Raw genomic sequence first — 20,732 nt, forward strand, 5'->3', positions numbered from 1 at the left:
TTGTGCCATGCCCGATTGCCTCCAGCATGATCCTGCAGTCTGCTTGTGCTGCACCATGGGCACATTCCCTTGAGACCTTATGCAGCTTTCCAGCCACACCTGCTGCCCTACAGCCCATCTTCCTTTGGCCACATTGCCTGTACCTTCTTAAAACTGCCTCTGCCCAAAGGGAGAGGGGCTCCATCTTTCTTGCCCTTCACAGCACATGTGGATGGAGGTGGGTGTCAGAGAACAATTGGAGCGGTATAAAATGAGACACAGATGCATGGCAATAGGGAGAGGGACAGAACCCAGTTGTGTTCCAGATATAATGTGCACACACATGCTAGCTGACTCAAAACCCACTGCTTGCTGTGGCATTATACAATCAGAGATTTTAGGTGTCCAAATCAGATGATGCAGAACTGGGAGAGATCATTGGGAGATGGATCCACATAATGCCAGCTTGAAGAGCCTTTACTCTTGAGAAGTGTAAGTCACATTATGGAGACCTATGTATGAAGGACCTGAGAAACAATTGCAATATTTGGTCCCTGATTGTGCCAGATCCTTATGGATATCCAAGCAAGGCCACTTTCAATATGGTATTTTTCCTAGTAGGTGGTCAATGGGAAGAGGCAATGAGATGTGTAGAGGAGCAGAAGCTCCAAATTCTGGGCCTGCAAAGAAGCTGTTTCCACTGGTAAGGATCATCACTATGTCAGTTTGGGCTGCGTGGAAAGCTGGTAGGAGACAACTGAAAGGAGTGAAAGGAGAAGAGCAGAAGGCCGGAAGAACTGGGATATGGAGTGGGAAGGAGAGCTGGAGATGGAGAAGCAGCAGGGCTGGGAGGCAGCCCAGGGCACCCTGGGGTGAGTGAGTGGGCAAGGTGGGTGCTGAGGATGGAAAGGGCTGACAGCAGGATGAGAAAGCTGGCAGGGAGACTCAACTGAGCATTTGGAAAAGCCAAAGGGGCCGAAAACACAGTCCCTGCAGTGTAGCCTGAAATACTGTTTCTGCCCTTGCTTCCAGCCACAACAGCGGCGGTTTTTAACGATGGTGAACAGAATCTCTATAGCACTTCGCAGAGATCTGCATCCACAGCATTGCCCTGCTCCCAACGGGAGCGGTTCGAGGGCGCGGCATGGCCAGTTCTCAGGGCCCCCGCCCCGGCCCCCGCCGAGGAGCCCGGAGGAGCCCCGAGCCTCCGATCCGTGCCGCGGTCGCTCCCCACGCCCCTAGCCGCCTCACCTGCGCTGCCCACGGCGAGAGATCGGCCGGGCAGGGCAGTCCCCCCTCGCCGTTCCCCCAGCAGAGGCTGCGCAGGGCGGGGCTGCGCGGGGCGGGGGGGGCGGTGCGGACCCGCCGCGCGTGGGAGCAGGGCGGGCGGCGGCAGCAGCGCTTTGTCCTGCCCACACACACGGGCACACGCAGACACACGCTGCGCAGCCGGGCGGGAGCCGGCAACATGGCCGGGCCGGCGGAGGGGCTGCCCACCGCCGCCGCGCTGCCCGGATAGTGCCGCGGGGCCCGGCGCTGCGAGTGGGGCGGCGCCGCCGCCGGAGTCCCCGCCGCCCGCTGCCGGCACCGGCCGCGGCCGCCGCCGCCGCGCCTCGCCAGGAAGATGAGGTGAGTGCGGGCGGCTGGGGGATGCGCAGCGCCGGGCGTCGCGGGCAAGGCACCCCGCCGAGCTTGTCTGCCTGCGGGGAAGGGGGGTTGTCCGCGGTTCCCCCGTGATGGTGTCACGCCGTGGTGGGGGATTTCCTGTGCGAATGGAAGGCGGAGGAGAGGTTAAGCAATGCGACGCTTCCTCGTCCTTCACCGGATGGATAATACGAGTGGGTGGCGACATTTCTGGCATGTTTGACTGTCAGTGCCTAAATCCATATGACAGATTATCTCGGCGCTTACAAAAGGCTGTGAAAGTGCTTTGGAAATCGTGCTGCGGTGTTGTGCCCAGGGTTGCTGTGCCCCCTGCTGCCCGAGGGCACAACGGGGTGAGCCCCGGGCTCGATACCCCCGGGTAGTGGTAAGGACGGCGTGCAGGGCTGCGGGAGAGGGGTTCTGGGGGTTCGTAGAGCAGAGGAGGTGGGATTTCTACCGAGCATCTGCCACAGGTCGTGCCTGATCTCCGGAATCATTCTCCTTAGGCAGTGAGTGCTAGAGCTCGTAGTTTTCCCGAGGTCAGTTTCCTTATTGTGAATGTGAAAAGCAACAAGCAAATGAATAAATAAACAAACAACCCACAAATTTCCTGAAGCTAGATAAGTGCCTGGTGAAAAGAAGGAAAGACGACGTTTATTTTTGTTCACTCTCTTCCAGACCACTCTCTTTCCTTATTTATCCAAGAGTTCACTTGAGCTGTCAGTATTTCAGAGCAGCCCAGCTTCTGATTCACTTTCTAATAGTAGTAATGCTTTCCACTTAATTTTTATCTTTAGCAAAGGAAAACCGATTTGGGAAACATTAAAAATGAAATACCTGTTTGAAGCCAGGTGGTGCCTGATTCCCAAATCTCAAAGTTGGCATTGCTTCTAGGAAGTACGGTGGAAATCTAAAATCCTTAACCTGCTTTTATGGTTATGTTAACTCCTAACATTATTGCCTGTGTTGAAGACTTGGAGCTGCATCAATTTATGTAGTCATTCATACTGCCATTAGTTTTCTTCACTCATTTAAAATTATGTTCTTAGAGAGTGCCAGAAGCATACAAGCCAACAGTGTCATGTGTCTGGTGGCTTAGACCTTTCTGGTCTCCACACAGAAGGACTATCTGCATCACTCTCACCTGGTCTGATCACTTTTCCATTCAGTTGGTAGCCCAATTAGGGGAGCTCGTCCCTCATGAAGAAGGAAAGCTGGCTTGCAGACTCGGAAGCACCTCTTTCATCCTCAGGGAAGCACAAGGCTGCAACAATTCTGATTTTCTCCCACTGAAGGTACCCCACTCCATGTGAACTTCTGCAGTTGATGGTTGTGTTTTTTGTTGGAAGAGGTAGCAGAAAGAGAGACTGACAAAGACCAAGTGTTTATTAGGGAATTATAATGCACCCAAAGTAATCCCCACTGTAAGAGCTAGGGTGCTCTTGAGGAAGGAGTGAGCTACAGTGTGTTTTAGGATGCAAAAGCGGCTTAACTCCAGGAGGGTCTGCAGGACTTCCTAATATCCCCACTTTTGATGACAATGAATGGGGTCCTTTTCTAGGTTGGACACCTAACACCAGGCTGCATCTGGTCTAGGTGGGGGAACCAGCACCCAAAATTGGTCTGTGTGTGCTGCTAGGCACTTTGTGCAGCTGCCCTTTCCTATTTTGCCCTTGTGATGCTTGGCATCTGCAGGTGTATCACATTTAACATAGTCTGTTCATATTAATACCACTTTAATAGTTAAACATAGGTGCTTGGGTTTGTTTTTGGTTTGGTTTTAATTAGTTCCTGTTTTCAAAGGTTTCCATTACTGATTTGTTTCCTTATATATACAGACATTGCTGAATAGGTCATATTTGTCAGTAAATACACATCTGCAAATCACCAAATCCCTTTTCCAGTAACGACTCATGTTTAATAAATACAGGCTATATAATTCCAAAAGGCCCTGCCAGGCTGTACAATCATTTAATAAAAACCTTCTTGAAACATTTGCCTAACCATGTGTGTTTTATTTATATGCTTTTTGTGGTGAATAGATTACAGTGATATTCTTTGCACAGTTGCATTGGTGTGATGATTTCCATTTTTTTTTTCTTCATTTCTTTATGTCTTTGCTTCAAAGGTAAAGAGTGTGTGTGTAGTGGGTGTGCCTCACATTTTAGCAATAAACCGGACTATAATAGATGTTCTGTCTCAAAAGTGGATTAGGATCCCTGGGTGGAAAATGCTGAAGTGCAGAGGTGTTATTACTTTATAAAAATATTGCTTTAGTACAACAAATGTTGATGTTATTCTACAGCAGATAGTAATTTATTCTTGGAAGTAACAGAGTTGGCTCCTATTTGGCAAAATGTCTATGAATATTATTGTAGATGGAAATAAGATTTTTATATATTCTGTCAACAGAGGTGTAACCTTGCATTTCTTAGTCATACATGTCTTTTATAAGCATCTGTCTTTTAGTGTTCTCTGTTCTTAAAAGTAAAAACCAGTTAGTCCATTTTGGGTGTATCCCTGAAAAAAAATCTTCAGTGTCTCTCTCTTTACCATGGCTGTGGTGAGTGTAAGTAGGCTCTCTGTACTGTACTTCCAAGGCTGTGATGTGAGAGGAAACCTCCCACTTGAAGCATTTTGGTTTTTTGTGAACAGAATATTCAGTGAATATTTATAGATGGAAACAACATCTAAACAGGATTATTCAGATTAAAACGACACCTTCTTGCTCCTTTGTGGTAACACGTGCTTTAATTCAACACAAGGTAGTGAGTTCAGTACAGAATTTACTGGGGAAACCCATGTCCCTCAGCGCCTTAATGATTGTAGGGCTCTCCAGCGAAAGCCAGCCTTTTTCTTCAGACATATCTATATAGCTGCTAACTGGATAGCCTAAAAAGTTATTGTATTTAGCTCTAATTTAAAGGGATGGAGCAACATCCTGAGGTAAAGAGGACTGAATATTCATAGTTTAATGCTATTCTAATAACAGGAAGTGTATATACACCATTCCTATTAAACCTTTGCTTTCAGACATAAGCAAGCAAAGTCTTTACATTTGTTGCAGTAAACACGGTGTGTTGAGCATTTCATTGTCTTCCATTTTTTCTCTTCGTTAAGCAGCTCAGGAGAGCACTCATTTTGCCAATGCTTTTAGTGTCCTTGGAGGGTAACAGGAGATGTACATGTGCAGTGTTACTTACCAAGTTTTCATTTTCCTTACTGTTGTTGTTCTGTAACAAATTTGAGAGAATGTATTGCTTGCATTTGTAATGTGATCAGAGCTGGACTCGTGACGTGTAGCCCAGTGTAAGATCTCCTGCAGGAGGGTAGCATCCCTTGAGATGGATAATAAAATCAAGTTGTCTGTAATGTTTAATTTTAACTTTGTCATTTAGTAGTTGGTTTCTTGAGCTGTAGCAATATCTTGTAACTTAGATAATTTTTATTTAGTTTGAGAACTCTGTCTTGCCTTGTTCAGACTCTTCCTGTGTGCCTTGGTGTCACAGTGTGTGTGGCTGAGAGTTCATGAGGACATTTGAGTGTTGTCACACCACCTTCTGCAGACATGCCCCTGGGTACCTTTAGGATTGCAGCCTTTCGAGCCAAGTCTCTGATACATCATTTTGCTAGTGTCACTCGATGGGAAAACACCCAGCACTTTGGCTGTCATGGTTTCGTCAGCAAAATCCCAAGTGTGGATACTGTGCTGCTGACAGAAAATTGCTTCTGTTAGCTCAGCTTAGATCTTCAGAGGAGTAGTTTTGCTCTAGCTGCAGGAACACTCTCTTGTCAGCAAATTTTGGACCCCTACTGAAGGTTACACCACGCTGACTGCAGCCACACAAAGGCAGTGGCGGTAGCTCATCAGGAACAGAACAATGCTGGGTCTCCTTCAGCATACCCTACTGTGGGAACATGTGAACAGGCAGTCCAGTTCTTTTACACTACTTTTTATTCTGTATACTTAAAAAATAAACTTATTTTCCCCTCTTTAAAATTAGGCATAAACTCTGGACATCTTTGTGTGCATTACCTCTTTTTGGAGTATTTTGCCCTGTATAATTTAGTGATAAAATTGAGGCTGAAGTTTATCTTGCAAGTGTTTGCAGGTCTCTTGAACTCAATATTGTGGATTTGGGTAGCATTTCACTTCTGTCCTTTCCTGGATCACTCAGACAACAGACACTCTAATGCAGAATGGCTCTATTAGAAGTATATTGTGTTTAAAGGTGGCTGCATAGTCTTCCTTTGTAATTGGCTAGGTGCTTCCTCTGGACACTACAATGCTTCTTTTTTTTTTAAGTAGTTCAGTATTTGTAAATATTTCTTGTAAGAAATCATCAAAATCTTTCCTACAGTTCAAGCACAGTTCAGGCTCAAATAATTTCCTGTCTTTTGCAAGTTAGCAATTTTGTGATTTTTTTTTTCCTTTTTCCTTTCCATCATAGCTTCTCTCAATTTTGGGCACTGTGTAAGAAGCAATACTGAACCTCTTTAGAAAAGATTTGTAAAGCTGCTGCCAAAATAAAATGAATCTGTTCAGTCCTAGTAAGTATGGAATGAAAATAAAGTTCAATAGGCTATAGATTTTCTTTATCTGAGAAAGTAACAATATTTAAAGTTTCTGTTTTGAATCTGGATCTTAATGTCATCACACCTGCTTTGTATTTACATTTGAAAAAATAAACAAACCCAAAAACATGGTTGATGTTTTGGTGTTATCTATCATTGCAACAGATGAGCAGATGTGAGGAGGAGGTTCTTCATCATGAGAGTGGTGAAACCCTGGAATGGGTTGTCCAGGGAGGTGGTCGAGGCCCTGTCCCTGGGGGTGTTTAAGAGCAGGCTGGATGAGGCTCTGGCCAGCCTGATCTAGTGTAGGGTGTCCCTGCCCATGGCAGGGGGGTTGGAACTAGATGATCCTTGTGGTCCCTTCCAACCCTGAATGAAACTATGAAACACTGTTCCAGTGTACATTGCTATGACTCCTACAAGAGTATGGAGAGTTGGGGGATATATTTTCTGTTTTCTTCACAGCCTCTGCAGACCACTAGGGATCCACAGTGCTTCCCCTCTTTTTTTTCTCAGCTTTGTGCCTAGGTTCAGTTTCACAGGAGCAGGGAGGAGAGGTAGAGCAGCTGTGCCACTGTTTCTTCATCTCACCCTGTTGTTTGCTCTTAGGCAAATTTCATCTGCAGTCACCTACCCAGGACTTCTATTTCATCTGCTTTTTGATCTAATGCACCATAATGAGGGGAAGTAACTGGAAGCTGCCCTGCTCCAGCTCAGAGATTCCACCAAGATGCATTTGAATCACACACCAGTAAAACTCCATCTCTGTGGGAGTACAGCCCAGGGAGAAGACACCAGACCTCCAGAGAGGCTTGCAGTGAGGCACCTGGGGTGTAAATCATGCTAACACACAGGTTTGCTTGGGTTAATCTACCTTGCTGTTGGCTAATGAGCCCATGGGGAGCTTTGCAGTGTAAGGACAGGCTGTTCCCCAGGACTTGGGCTAGCCAAGATGTTTCTAGCCTGCACCGCAGGAAGCGGAGTAGCCTAATGGTTCTTCTGGTGACATGTTCATGGGTGTGTGCACACATCATCTAGTGACACTCAATGTGTGCTTCAGTGACCATGTGACCATGTGAAATTGAAGACAGTTTAAATGTGATTTATTTATTTTTTCTTTTTCATTTCTGGGTTATTTAACACTGCAGAATGTTTCTTCCCATGACACCTGAAATTTTTGTATTGAGCAAACATGCAGAATACTATTGACAGCCTTGAACAGCATTGACAGTCTTTCCAAAACTATTCTTTACTTGAGAGTTATAAAAGCATTAAGGATATCTATTTTTATTAATGAGAGGAGACAGGCTGGGCAAGTTTTTACCAAAATTTCACATTTCTGACTATCCAAAGTACTCTTCTGTCACAGCGCAACAGCAAGTGAAGCATTACATTTCAATGGATATTTTACAGCCCTGGAAGGGAAGACATGTATGGGGCCCAGAAACTTTTGATTTTCCTTCTTAATGTAGGCATTCAAGCCTTATGTTAGTTTCAGGTTCAGCATTAGTTCATACATTTCTTTTGAGTTCTTATTGCCACTCCCCTCAGCAGCATGAATTTTGCCATTTGTGCTTTGTTAGTGAACTAGATTGTGGAGTCTTTACAAATCAAATACAGAATAAAAGAAAATTCACACTTTCCATAAACAAAGGCTGTATATGTAGGCTAGGAGCAAGCAGAAGGCTGAAAATGTGAGGCAGTGTTCCTTGACACAACTAGAAATGTTAATGAAACCATTTCTTCAGCAAATGCTATTAGTACAAATTAAAATCTGGCTTTTCCTGAGATGCTACTCTTCCTCTTCCACACTTCTAGCTCTGGCTCCCCAGTGCTTGCACTGTAAACTGTGTGGCCTAGGTGGTAGTATGGATGAGCATTTTCTAGCTAGTAAGCATGTGCCCTGTCCAAAAAAAAATGTGTTTTTTCACCTGAATTCAGGATGGAGATGTTTTGTTTTTTTTTTCCCCCTGACTCATATATCCTGTTCATCAGGAACTCAACACCTTTCTTCACATAGCTAAACCTGTCTCCCTCCCTGAATTTCCTACAGCCTTGCATGTGATCACCCTGGTAGTCAGCAGCAAGACTGGGCCTGTTTCATAGAGTCATAGTCACAGGTTGGAAGAGACCTTTAAAGGTCATCTATTCCAAGTGCCCATGCTGCAGGCTGGGATGTCTTTGACTAGCTCTGGTTGCTCAAAGCCCTGTCTAGGGATGGGTCATTCACAACTTTTTTGGCCAACTTCTCAGTGTCTCACCACCCTCATCATAAAAAAAAATGAAATGTCTTCCTTATTGCTAAACCTGAACCTACCCCTTTTCAGTTTAAAACTGTTGCTCGTTGTCCTGGTATTATTACAGGTCCTAGTAAAAAAGTCTCCATCTTTTCCGAAGTCCCCTTAAGCACTGAAATGCTGCATTAAGACCCCCCTAGAGCTTTTTATTCTCCAGGCAACTCCCTTAGCCTTTCTTCACAGGATAGGTGCTCCATCTCTATGGTCATTTTTGTAGCCCTCTTCTGGACCCACTCTAGTAGGTCCATATTGTGCTGAGTACTCCAAAGCTGGACAGAGTAGTCCATGTGAGGTCTCTCCAGAGTGGAGCAGAGCAGCAGAATTGCCTCACTCAACCTGCTAACTACACTTCTGGTGTAGCCCACGGTATGGTAGACCACCTAGGCTGCAAATGCACATTGCCAGCTCATGTCCTTGTGCTGGTTTGTTCTCTAGGAGCCCTGCTATTGAGTGCCTATCTCGTTTAGGTGAGCAGTTCATTTCTTAGGCAGTAGGTGTCATTCCTGCAACTTAAGATCTCAGTTTCTTCTGTCTTTCTTCAGTTTCAGATAGGATGGATAGACATGCTTTTCTGTGATTTAGTGGTGGTGGGGAATCTCTGTAGAGTAACTCAGCTTCCTGTAGTGCCGTGATTCATAGTATGCTACAAGTTCAACCATGGGTAGATGCTCCAACAAGGAGGGCATAGCTGTTTGGGTCTGAATTTGCAGTGATGCTCCTCAGGTCTGGATCTTGTCCTTGTGAGGAGCTCCACAGTGCAGATATGCTGTGCTTCCTTGGCTGATCTGCAGCTTCTAAGACTTTTAATCTTTTTGGTTCCATTTATTTACCTGCTGGAGGATGACAAAACTTACCTAAGAGGGAATTAAGATGATTATGTAGCTAGGTCTCAGTCTAGCTCCAGATTTAAGGATGTGCTTAAGTTTGGTCTTGTTGAAGTCCTTGCTTTGCTAGAATGTTCCTATTCAAAAAGCATTTCTGAGGAGAACAAATGTGTTTATATTAAGTGCTAAACGTAGTGAAGTTCCTTGTGTATTGCTGTCCACTCATTCCTTTCTCATCTTTCTTCTTTTGCCTTTTCCATCATTTGTGGTTTCCTCATAGTCAGCATGTGCATTGCTTCCTTCCTGTGCTTTCTTCCTTTATCCCTCAATCAGTAAGCCACTCCCTCAGTACCGAGACAATCTATAAAATACACTGAAATGGTATTAGCAAGAAGTAGGGCCAGGGTTACCATAATCCCTTTAATAGCATGCTGTATCCTTCTTTTTCTGTAGCTGTGTACAGATCAGGAAGTTGGCTGCAGTGATGTATCATGGCTGTATGTTTGCATGCTGCAGGGATAGCTGAATGCAACCAGGACTATTAAATGCTCATGATAAAAGCTTAGCTTAAAGAAGTCAATTCAAATGAAAAAAAACTGTAACTGGAATTAACTCAGTTGCGCATGTGTTGGATGTGTAGGAATATGTCTTCATCACTGAATAGACCAACACTACTCAAAATCAAAAGAGAGTTAAAAAATGTCAAAAAACCCCAAACAACAAACAGAACCCCCCCAAAAAAAAACCCCAAACCAAAACCAACAACACAAAGAAGTTAAAATTATCCACATATTTCCCTACAGTTGGTATGTATGTACCCATGTCCATTAGCTCCTTAGTGTGTTTATTACCCAGTAAAAGTGTTTTTGATACTAAAGTAATGATTTCATTAGATGACTCTGTTTTGTCTGTCACTCCAGTTCCCAGCTGCCAAACAGTGCTGGGATTTGAGATAATCTGTGAATTCCTTTTTGGAAAGGATTTGTGATTTAAAATAAGAAAAATACTGGACTAGCATATTTTGACAGAATGAGGTAACTTTAATATTCTGACTTTGTCATGAATTAGTGTTGAGTGCTGCAATACATTTGCATGCTAATCTTTCTGTTAAATAACTAAATAGATCAGCTGGGTGAGTCTAAGCCAGTTTTTGATCCCACAGCTGTTATATTGGGAAGCAAGGGTTTGGATCAACCACTGAAGCAGACTTACTGTTCTTGGGCAATTGATTTCTTTGACTCGTCAAATGAGTGGAAGACATATATTCATTTTACCTGTATGCTTAATAAAATGTCCAGTGTTTGCTGTTTCACATGTCTGGTGGTAAGAACCATCTGTGGGTAGGCAGAATGAGGAGTTATGTCTCTTTATCACAAGTGCAGTGTTTTCCATTAGAGGAGTTTGCTGAAGTACTGCTTTTTCAACTGCTACCAGAGTGATCCATAACTCACAATGCCATCTTATGACTCAGCCAGTAGCCCAAAACTGTGGTGGATCCTCCAAAGCCTGACCTGCTCACTCTTGTATAGTTTACAGCATATGAGCCATGTACCAGGATAGCCATGGTGCGTGGTGATCCGTAGAGTCATCAGGCTCATTACACACCCAGGAGCAGTCCAGAGTGGTGCCTTGCTCAGCCTTCAAGTCAGCCTGGACAGATGGCTATTATTCTCCATCTTCATGGGCTTCAGCTGGCCACAGTGCTGGAGGCAGGAGGAGACTTGGCCAATGCTATGGCATTAAAGTCCTACTTGAAAAGAGTTGTACATATTATTGACCTTATTACAGGGAACAGCATCCTTGATGTTTATGAACCTAATGACCATTGTGATAAGACCACCGACCATAAAAAAATTAAGTACACAGGCAAGTATTATCAGGATTGGGATCTGGTGGAGCAGTGAAGGCTTGCTTCTGCATTTGAGGACAGAGCTCAGTATAGTATTAGCCAAAAGCTACCCAATTTCTGCCCTGGGTGCGGCAGTTGTCACTTTTAACATATAAATGTGAACGTAATGATCTTGTGTTTAAAGTGTTCCACCTCAAATGAACAATTAACTCAAACCTTGGCATTAAGTCATGAACAACTTCTGCCCCAAGGGGGCAGAGGAGGCAGGTGGGTGGTACAAGGAGTGGCTTTACTGAGAAGTGGTGAGGAGAGCTGGGGCTGGTGGAACTGCTCTGGTGAGGCAGATGCGGTGAGTCTTTCTCTTTTGAGGGTTCATGGGGGAAAAAGTGGAACTAAGAAGTAAACATCTGGGCAGAATGTTTTACATAGCTGAGGAGTGTGTGTATGTAGTGAGGGATACCACCAGGCTTATCCTGTTGACCCCAGGGAGTGCTCCCTCATTTTGTCATCCCCAGAATGTTGCCCAAGGAGTAGCTTCTAGGGCCTGCTTGTCTGTTCTGGCCTGTCTTGCTAAACAGAAATAGTCTAGAACTGCATGACTGCAACCCTTTGCAGGATCTCAAAGCCCTGAGCCAGCATACTATTTTAAAGTTTCATGGTATTAAATATGAGTGTGACAGAAATAGCAGAGGGGAGACTGAGCCAGGAAGAAAACTAATTAAGATGGAAACAAGTTTATAAGAGCAATAAACACACACAAGGATGTGTCTGGAGCTATGAAGCCTGTTGGGAGCATCATGGATTATCTGTCACCAGTGTCCTGAGCTTGGTGGGGGATCTGGAATTGGTACTGACATGGGTCTTGTTCATTCAGTGCTCCCAGTCTGAAATCAAAGCATCATTGATTTAATCTGGCTTCATCCCCTGAAGCAGGTCACCATGGACCTGTATAAATGTCTGTCAGCATCATGCTAGCGGTGCTGCAGGGAGCAGGAGGTGAGGCTCAAGCACATTGGGGCAGACCAAATGGAAATTATGCTCTGTGGCTGACCCTCATCTTGGTGGTGGCTTCATGCTTCCAGTTCAAATTTAAGTCACTGCATGGTCTGACTAACCCAGTAGTTTGCTAAGGATTTCCATGTAGAATTGCTAAAACAATAGTCCTTTATTCAGAAATGCTTGCCGTGGCTTCTTATTCTTGACACTGGCCTCTAGTCTTTGATCTCTTTTTCTCTTTGGTCAAAGTCTGTCAATGCAGACTTAGATGCACCCTGATACCAGCTGTCATCTGTTATTGACATCAGAGTCTGTTCACCATCCTTTTGCTTTGCAGGTTTGGACAGCTTTTGTGACCCTTAAAGATCATAATCCTGAGTAGGCACTGCAAAACAAACACAGCTAAAGGTTTCCTGAACAAACCTTTTAGAGGTGTGTTTGGGTATGAGAGGCTACAGCTATGCCTGACCTTGCTAGAGTCCTTGTCTTCCCTTTGAATGCAAGGGGATTATAATCTAATATCAATTTCCATCTTTGATTCCCAACACACAGGTCAATATGATAGGCCTGAACTGCAGTTTGGCTTCACAGATGGTACCTGCATTGCAGAAAATGCTGGATGACTAGTGCCCTAAATATGACAGAGTGCATTTGTCTACATGTCTGTGTAGACAGGAAAAACTCTTTAATGGTAAAAAGCATAGTCACTTAAGAGGAATGTGAGAGGAGTTCGCTAGAAGACTGAATGGTGACGTTTTAAGTGTTGGAGCAGCATAAGCACAATTTCAGTAAAACCTTAAAACTCTGAATAACCATGAGAAGTGACTTTAGCACAACTGCCTAAAGAAGTTGGCTTTTGTATTTTTGTGATTTTATTAAAAGCAACAACTTTGTTAATTGCTATGGTTTCCTAATAGTACAAAACATGTCCAATATTTTAGTGACCTGCTCTTTAAAAAATAACCACATTAAATGCTTTATCTTCCTTGGGGATTCTTTCAGTTTCTGTCAAGACATGAATAGCCCATCACCATGTGTTTGGGTATTGCAAATGCAGGAGGATGGAGAAATGAAGACTGGTGGATTGATTCTCTCTCTCCAGCCTCTGGGTTCCAGAGAAACTAGTAAAGATGGAGGGATAGAGGAGAGCTTTCATGGAGACTGAACATGCAGCATCCCTGTCAGCATGTCCTCAGCAGGATATGCAGCTTCAAGTACCACTTTCCTAGGAGTGATTTAACTGATGTCTCAAAACTGTTGATTCTGAGGGGAGTTTTCCAGTTTTCCAAGCTTCTCTTCTTTTCCCTGCTGCTTCTTTCTCTTCTAAAGTTGTCTGCATGAGGATGTGAGGGAGAATTAATCCAAATCACCTAAATGTGAACGTAAAGTGAATTAGGTAAACTAAATCAAACCATTATATATATTGTCTGATTCAGCATTTGAGTGACCTTAATTTGATTAAGCTTAATTCACATCAAAGTAAATTGTACTAAATATGAAATAGGGTTGACTTAATTAATAGTGAGTGTGTCTGCAGGGATCTAGTGTGGTTTGATTCATTACAGGAACATTAATTCAGATTATCTTTCTAGAGTTATCTCATGTAGGTAAACCCTGCAGGGCAGTTTTTTTAGTTATACCTGGACTGGTGCAATTGTGTATTTCTTTCCCCTGGCTCTAGAAGGACCTTCTCACCACTCTCCTTCTGTGGGACTTCCTGAGCATTTTGTTGTGGGATGTCTTGTTAATTCAATAATACAGACAAAGAAAATTAAATCAGTTTCCTGTTGCACCTGGTTTGTAGCTGCATGGAGCTCCACATAGTGTGAATGTGTGACCAAGTTGATGTGTGGAGAGGGTGGGGACTCATTTCACCTCATGTCAACACCCTTCTGTCTTTCAACCTAAGGAGGCTGGAAGGAATAATATATTGTGCTTCAAATTTCTCTTTAAATTTATCCCCAGAGTACTAAGAAATGTTGGCTGTACCTGTTAGCGTCTTCATGCCTAGTTTCAGCTTGCACAAGGAATCACTCCAAATCAGTGGCTGAAGAGGTGCTGTCAGCCTCTAGAAGCTTTCTGTGATTATTTGGTTTATTCTGTCTGGAAACCAGGCTTTGAAACCACGTCTTGCCCTGTTTTAATATCAGCACACCAAGGCACATAAACAATGTGCTTCTTCATGAGGCGATGAAAATCAATGAGGCTTTGAAAAGACAGGCTCTTTAAAGTCATGGCCTTATTTGGGATGTTGCAAGAAGCTTGGCTGTCACAAGAGAATATTTTGGCTCCATGACAGTTTCCTTTGTACAGTTCTTCAGCAAATAATCTCCTGTGTTTGTGCAGTGATAACTTGGAAGCGTTGCATGCTTTTTCCCCCTCTCCTTAGGAATATATGCTGGAGTAGAACCCAATATTGTTGGTCAAAAGAGGCCAAAGAGCCCTCTGTTTTGTACAGAGTATGTAGAGAAAATGCATTTTAAAGGTAAAACAAAAAGTTCCTGGTTATTTGGTATTCCTGGGATGATTCACAAATGTTTTTATTATAATTACTTTTCTATGCCCTTTTATTTTCCATTAGTCATTTGTTGAGTACTGCCTTTTGTTTATATAAGTGTGGGATTGTTTAGGAATAATCCAGTTTGTTTAGGAATAATTACCCTTTTGTCCATTATGCTCCTTGGGAACATTTCCTTTGTGTTCCTGACACCTTGGGAACTGTGATGGGACAAAGGAGCCTGCATGATAAAGATAAATAATAAACTGAAGAGAAGGTGTCAAAGACAGAAGCATTTTAGACTTGGAGTGATATGGGGAGAGTGAGAGAGGAGAGAGATTATCATATAATTTTGAAATAGTTTCAGAAGAGAAAGAGGGATTAGAGAAGAAAGTTGTGATTGTAAGCTAATAATCACTGTGGCTCTTGCTGAATCCCCTGTCCATATGATATGACACTGAGACAGGAAAATATCGGAGAGTCTTAAGCTACATAATTTAGTGAAGTCCTGAGGGAAAAGGACCTCCAGGATGTACTGATGTTGGAGATCTGGAACACAATGATCAACACCATATGCATCCATCATGACACTGATACATGAACACACTCGAGCATCAAGGGTGCTGTTAAATAACAGTAAGTTTTGGAGAGGCTGAGACATCAAGAGGGACAGAGGGTGAGGTCAACAGATGCTCTTCTGTGTTTGTACTGCTCCAACATACATTTTGGCTGTCTTCTGCTCTGTCCAGTGCCTTTCTACTTCTGAGGAAGTGGAGAGACAGCTGTACAGGCTTATCTCTCTGCAGCCCTACACCATTACATTACCAATGGTAATATTTGGTTAGTGCTGACGTGTCTTCAGAGAAGGAGCAGGTGGAGAGGGTGGTGAGCCTGGAGCCGAGGGACCCCAAGAGACTAGCACTGGTGGTGTTTCCCAGGCCCCAACATTGTCTGATAATACTAATGTCACTTAATATAGTGCTCACCTAATAGCACTCTGAGGTAGCAAAGTGTGTTACTGTCTATTGACAATAGCATTGGGAGAGCAAGGTACTTGTAACTTAGGAGACCTTGAGCTATTTAGAGCTGATATAGCGAATTCAACCAAGAATATGGAGCTGGAAAGAGCAGGCATCAGATTAAGCAGATCTGCAGTGCTCTGAGATAGAAATGTAAGTTCACAATGTGGAACAATAGTAATGCCTGTCTGTGGCTGGAAACTTAGCAGGGAATTTTATGAGCAAAAGGAATGATTCTGGGATAGTATTTGAAGGTTTGTGATGATCTCTCATTCTGTGAGTCTCAGAAATTAATTTGCAGAGTCTTGCTACTTCTGTCTTCCCTTTCAAGGTTACTGATTGCTCTGTAGTTCATTCATTCATTAAATATTAGCTTATCCAGGATTTGACTGGGATGTTTATCTGTGATTACCTGACCATTTCCCGTAGGAATTCACTCATACTTGGAAAAACAAATGTATATCATGTTAGAAGAGAGGTCATGCTTAGCTTTCTTTGCCTCCAAAGATGAGGGAAGTAGAATTTGGCTCACTAATAAATATTTAATACTCAAATATATGAGTCAGTTATCTAAGCTATATTGGTGCCCAGTTCCATTTCAAAGTAGGTGGAGGTTTTTTAGGATGGAGAAAATGGGATCATTCAGTTGGGAGATGCTAAGCCCTGAAATTATAGCTGGACAAGTAGTGTGTATGCATGACTCTACTCTTCCTCCTAAGGTCTCTTTGTTTCTTCTGACTGCAAGAAACATCACTGGGCCTTGAACAGTACTAATCAGGGCTTGGGGGCCACTGGAATTGGTTGCAGTGATTATTTGATTTTTCAGAGACCTTCTTAGCTTAGGCTATGAATTGAGCAGAGAGGTCTGGGAGCTGACAGAGCCAAAATGAGAATTCAGACTTCATCAGTAACTTTGCTACTCAGTCCTGAAGCAAGTAGCGTGGCTTCCCTCGCTGATCCGTTCCCTACCTCAGAAATTCATATCTTATTAGATAAGTCACGGGAAAATTAGGAGATGTATGGAAAATTATAGATGTAGAAAGCAAAGCAAGGTGCCCCAAGCATGGGGTCTGTGTTACTGTTCTGCATATTTATGAATGTTAGTGCAAGTCCTTTTGTTCGGAAACTGAATCTCATCCTCACTACCACTGGAAACTGCAGAACAAGTGACATTCAGGTGAGGTAGTGTCCTGAAAGCTGCCTGGCTGCATGGATTGTGTAAAGGCTTTTACTGTGATGCTGTTTTTTTTCTTTTCGTCTTTATTTTTTTGTTTTGGGTTGTTTGTTTCTTTGTGTTTGATTTTGTTTTTGTTTGTTTGTTTGTTTTTTAATTTACATGAACTCAACTCTAAAACAAAAGATACAGCTTATGTAAAAATGATGGGTTTGTGTTCATTTTGACACCTCTTGTAATTAAATATTCATACCTAATAATATGTCACTGAAGAAACCAGTGGACACTCTCCAAGGAGTCCTGCTGGAGCAGCAATGAGCAGCAGTTGAGGTATTTCTCAGGCTCTTCAAAAAATAAATCAGTTTTTCAATCTTCAGCCTTTCCTTATGTGAACTGCAAGTAAGGCATACAAACATGATATTCAAAACAATATCTTAAAACTTAAACCACCTGCTATGACTTTGATTTGCCATGGTATGTCATAAAACATCTCTTGCTTTTTCTGTCTCAAAAACATTTGGTCTTGCTGATGCCCTGTGAAGAAATGCATGCATTTACTGCACTGACCCTTTGGAGAGTGCAGTGTAACCAAGCCACATGCATTTCAGAAAAAGAAAAGCACACCTGATTTGTCTTCTGTGTTGTGGAATATACTGATAGCCTCTTGTAACTTCCCTCCAGCCTTAGGTAGCATGCACTCTCAAAATTGTAGTCTAAATGTGTAGGTGGTTCTTGTTAAAGGTTATGTGTAACCTTTCTCCATTATGTTTTCCTTAGGGAGCATGCATTGTCAATAAGTAAATTCCATGTGAGATGAGTTACCACAACGGGAAGAGGTTGTGGGAATGACCTTATATTTCTTCTGCAGCAGCTGCTGTAGCAGCCAGGCACACTTTGGGAGCAAGCTGGGCTATGCCCAAGGGATTAGAAGGTCCTGCTCACAGAAAAGCATTGAGTTGTGGAGATTGGCAGGGACATCTGGAGATCATGTGTCCCACTTAAGATGTTGTCCAGTTTTGAGTATCTATGTCCCAAGATGGTAATGCCACAGCCTCTCTGGACAGCCTGTGCATGTTTGACCACTGTCATGGCAAAAAAGTTTCTTATGTTTGAAGTGGATTTCCTGTATTTCAAAGTTTGTGCCCATTGCTTCTTATCCTGTCGCTTCTGAGAAGAGTCTGACTGTCTTCTGTACTCCCCTATCATGTATTTGTATGCAATGATGAGTGTCTATAAGTTGTGATGGGAGACACTGTCAAAAGCTTTATTGAAGTCAAGACTTGTGAATACAGAGTAGACCAGAACCTGACCAGTGTAACAATGATGTCTTCTCTAGGCAGAAGCATAGCTCCAGTGGCAGCACGCCACTAGCACTTCCCTCCTGTCAGCAAGGTCATATGGATTAGTGTATAAAGCTGCTGATGGGTGCTAGATTGTCCCAAAGCCTTGGAGGAATCAAAACTTTTCTATGTTCTCATGGGAGTGAGAAAATTGTCCTGGAATTGCCACAGATTGTGTCTGGTGCTGCTGTCAGAAGCTGTTTCTGAACAAAGAATTCCACAGTATGTAATGAATAATTCCTTCACACATTTATTCTAACATCTTTTGCATGAGTTGCAGGAAGCAGGGGCAGCATAGCTCTTAATGTGACAGCAATACAGCTAAGTTTTGGCAAATTCCTTACCATCAGAGCTTTACACTGGATAATCGTTGCATGTCTTAGATGAAATTCTGGGCCACAATATGATCTGAGCTTTGACATTATGTCTACATAAAATCCCTGTAAGATAATAAATAGCTCCTAAGACCTCAGTGCTGTAATCATGGACTGCATAGAGCTTGCTCAACAGAAACATGGTACTTGGGGAGTTTTATCAAATCCAGTAGTTACTTTTTGCAGGGAGAAGCAGAAGTATAAAACAGCCCTGATTTTAATCTTGTCTATGTCCTACCATTTAACTAGGGAGTGCAGAGTTATAAGGAGATTCAGTTGTTACTAGGACTACTCTTCTAATGTCAGAGAAGATGTCAAGTAGACACTGATATTTTCCATGCAGAATAACTTCTGACCTGCCAGTGTATTTGATAACGAGTCCCCAGTTCGATAGGCGTTAATGTGCTCATCTGTGTGTGGGAAGTTGCTTGGTTCATGTTGGCTGCTACTTTTGGCTACAAACATGCCACTGTATAATTTAAATGCTTGTAAGAGCTAGACCATTGCTTCCTTGAAAATGGCAAGATGTCAGTGTTTATAGTGGTATGTGAATACCTGTGTTCGTATTCATGGCTAAATTACAGAGGTTTGTGTTTCTTGATATATGATAAATACAACCCACATAAATGTCCAAATGTTTTGTTGTCACCATGTGCTTCAGTGGATAAATGTGTTTTGTTCAGATACTGTTTTTATATCCATTGGCATTTCATTTGATAGTGGTGATAACACAAGTCTGGTTTTAGCCTCCCACTTTTCTCTTTTCCCAGTTAATTTCTCACAACTTGGGAAAAGTCACATTGACTGATTATAACTAGCTTGAAGGAAGGTTCCAAATGGAAGCCTACAGTTCTTTTTATTTTCTCTGAAAGAATCATTTATGTCTTCTGCTCTGTGCTTGTACAGATTAAGATACTAATCAGGCAAGATTAGGTATAAGATGCTGTGGCTGTCAAGTGAATATTGAGGCAGTATAATACCTAATTGCTAAGGAGACTTCTGTGTGCAGCATGATTCAAATTAGTCTGTGCTGCATTGAAGAAGCTATGGTTGATAATTGTTTATCTAGGAATAAATAATACATTACTGCCTTGTACCTCAAATTTGTATAGCCCTGAACCTTTTCCTGGACGGGATTTTGTATGGTTTTAAATGATTTTTCATAAGCACACAGGAATACCCAAGTCTTGCTCATATCAACACATTTGAAACCTATATAAACCAAATCATAATTTTCAATGCTGTGATGATATTTCTTCTACTGATTTGACATTTATCTCACATATCCTTGCCTGTTACTGGCCGTTATATTTTGTCTACGCTAGGGACTTCTTCCGTTTTCAGCTTTATGTGGCAATCAGCACCATACAGTCTTAAACTTGACTGAATATTTCAGGCAGTGATCAGTAACTTAATAGCCTGTATGGAGCTTTTAGTTTTCATCCTGATTGGCTCAGTTCTGTTGGATTTTAACTTATTACATGGTGCTATCCTCAAGACCTGATTAGAAAACCAGTAAGAATCTCATTCTCTTTAGTTCATCCCAGTGCATCTTCCCTTAAGCACTATAATAATGCAGATGGCTCTGTATTTGGGAAACCATCCCATTTCAGCCATGTGAGGTGTATGCTCATCTGCATCTGGTGCAGAGTATCTGTTAGTGAAAATGGTATGTTCTACTTCCAGTATGATAAGAGGAAAGCATGAAGAAGAACTCACAGCAGCTGCCCTGTGGTCAGGCCAAGCCAGAAGATTTACAAGGCATGAGGCATAACTCAGACCAAATCTGTCAGGAAGAAAAGTGATTTCTGCTGTTCAACTATTCATGTGCTGTGATAAGTTCAAGCATTATCAATGAGGAGGGCACATAGGTAGGAAATTTTTTGGTGAAGGTTAGCATCACAGAGTCAAACTTCAGTGGTCAAACTGAAGATCAGAGAGTGAAAGGAACAGTCTGAACTATGGATGTGCATCAAAATTCATTTAGTATTTTAAGGCAACATAAAATAGCAATCACATTGATTAAAACAGCCAAAAAGTATGTTGATTTCCACCTCACCCACCCTTTCCTGTACCAGCTGAAAGTCTGAGTCAATAATCCAATACTGAATATACCATTGTTCAATAAACTTTAGGGGACTGTAATTATTTCCACAATTTTCCC

The 20,732-nt window shown here is 42.6% G+C and overlaps 1 protein-coding gene across 1 annotated transcript in view; it reads left to right on the forward strand.

The window, feature by feature from the left end:
• The first annotated feature begins 1,361 nt into the window (after window positions 1-1,361).
• The window catches only part of EVL (Enah/Vasp-like), a 144,154-nt gene continuing 124,783 nt past the window's right edge, over window positions 1,362-20,732 (forward strand). Inside the window, exon 1 of the mRNA XM_068160115.1 lies at window positions 1,362-1,608. Within this exon, the coding sequence (XP_068016216.1) occupies window positions 1,604-1,608 (5 nt within the window). The 5' untranslated portion in view covers window positions 1,362-1,603. The remainder of the gene's footprint in view (window positions 1,609-20,732) is intronic.

The sequence above is a fragment of the Melanerpes formicivorus genome, unplaced genomic scaffold (assembly GCF_026170545.1).
Source record: "Melanerpes formicivorus ecotype bairdi unplaced genomic scaffold, bMelFor1.0.p_v2 SCAF_48, whole genome shotgun sequence".
NCBI lineage: Eukaryota > Metazoa > Chordata > Aves > Piciformes > Picidae > Melanerpes > Melanerpes formicivorus.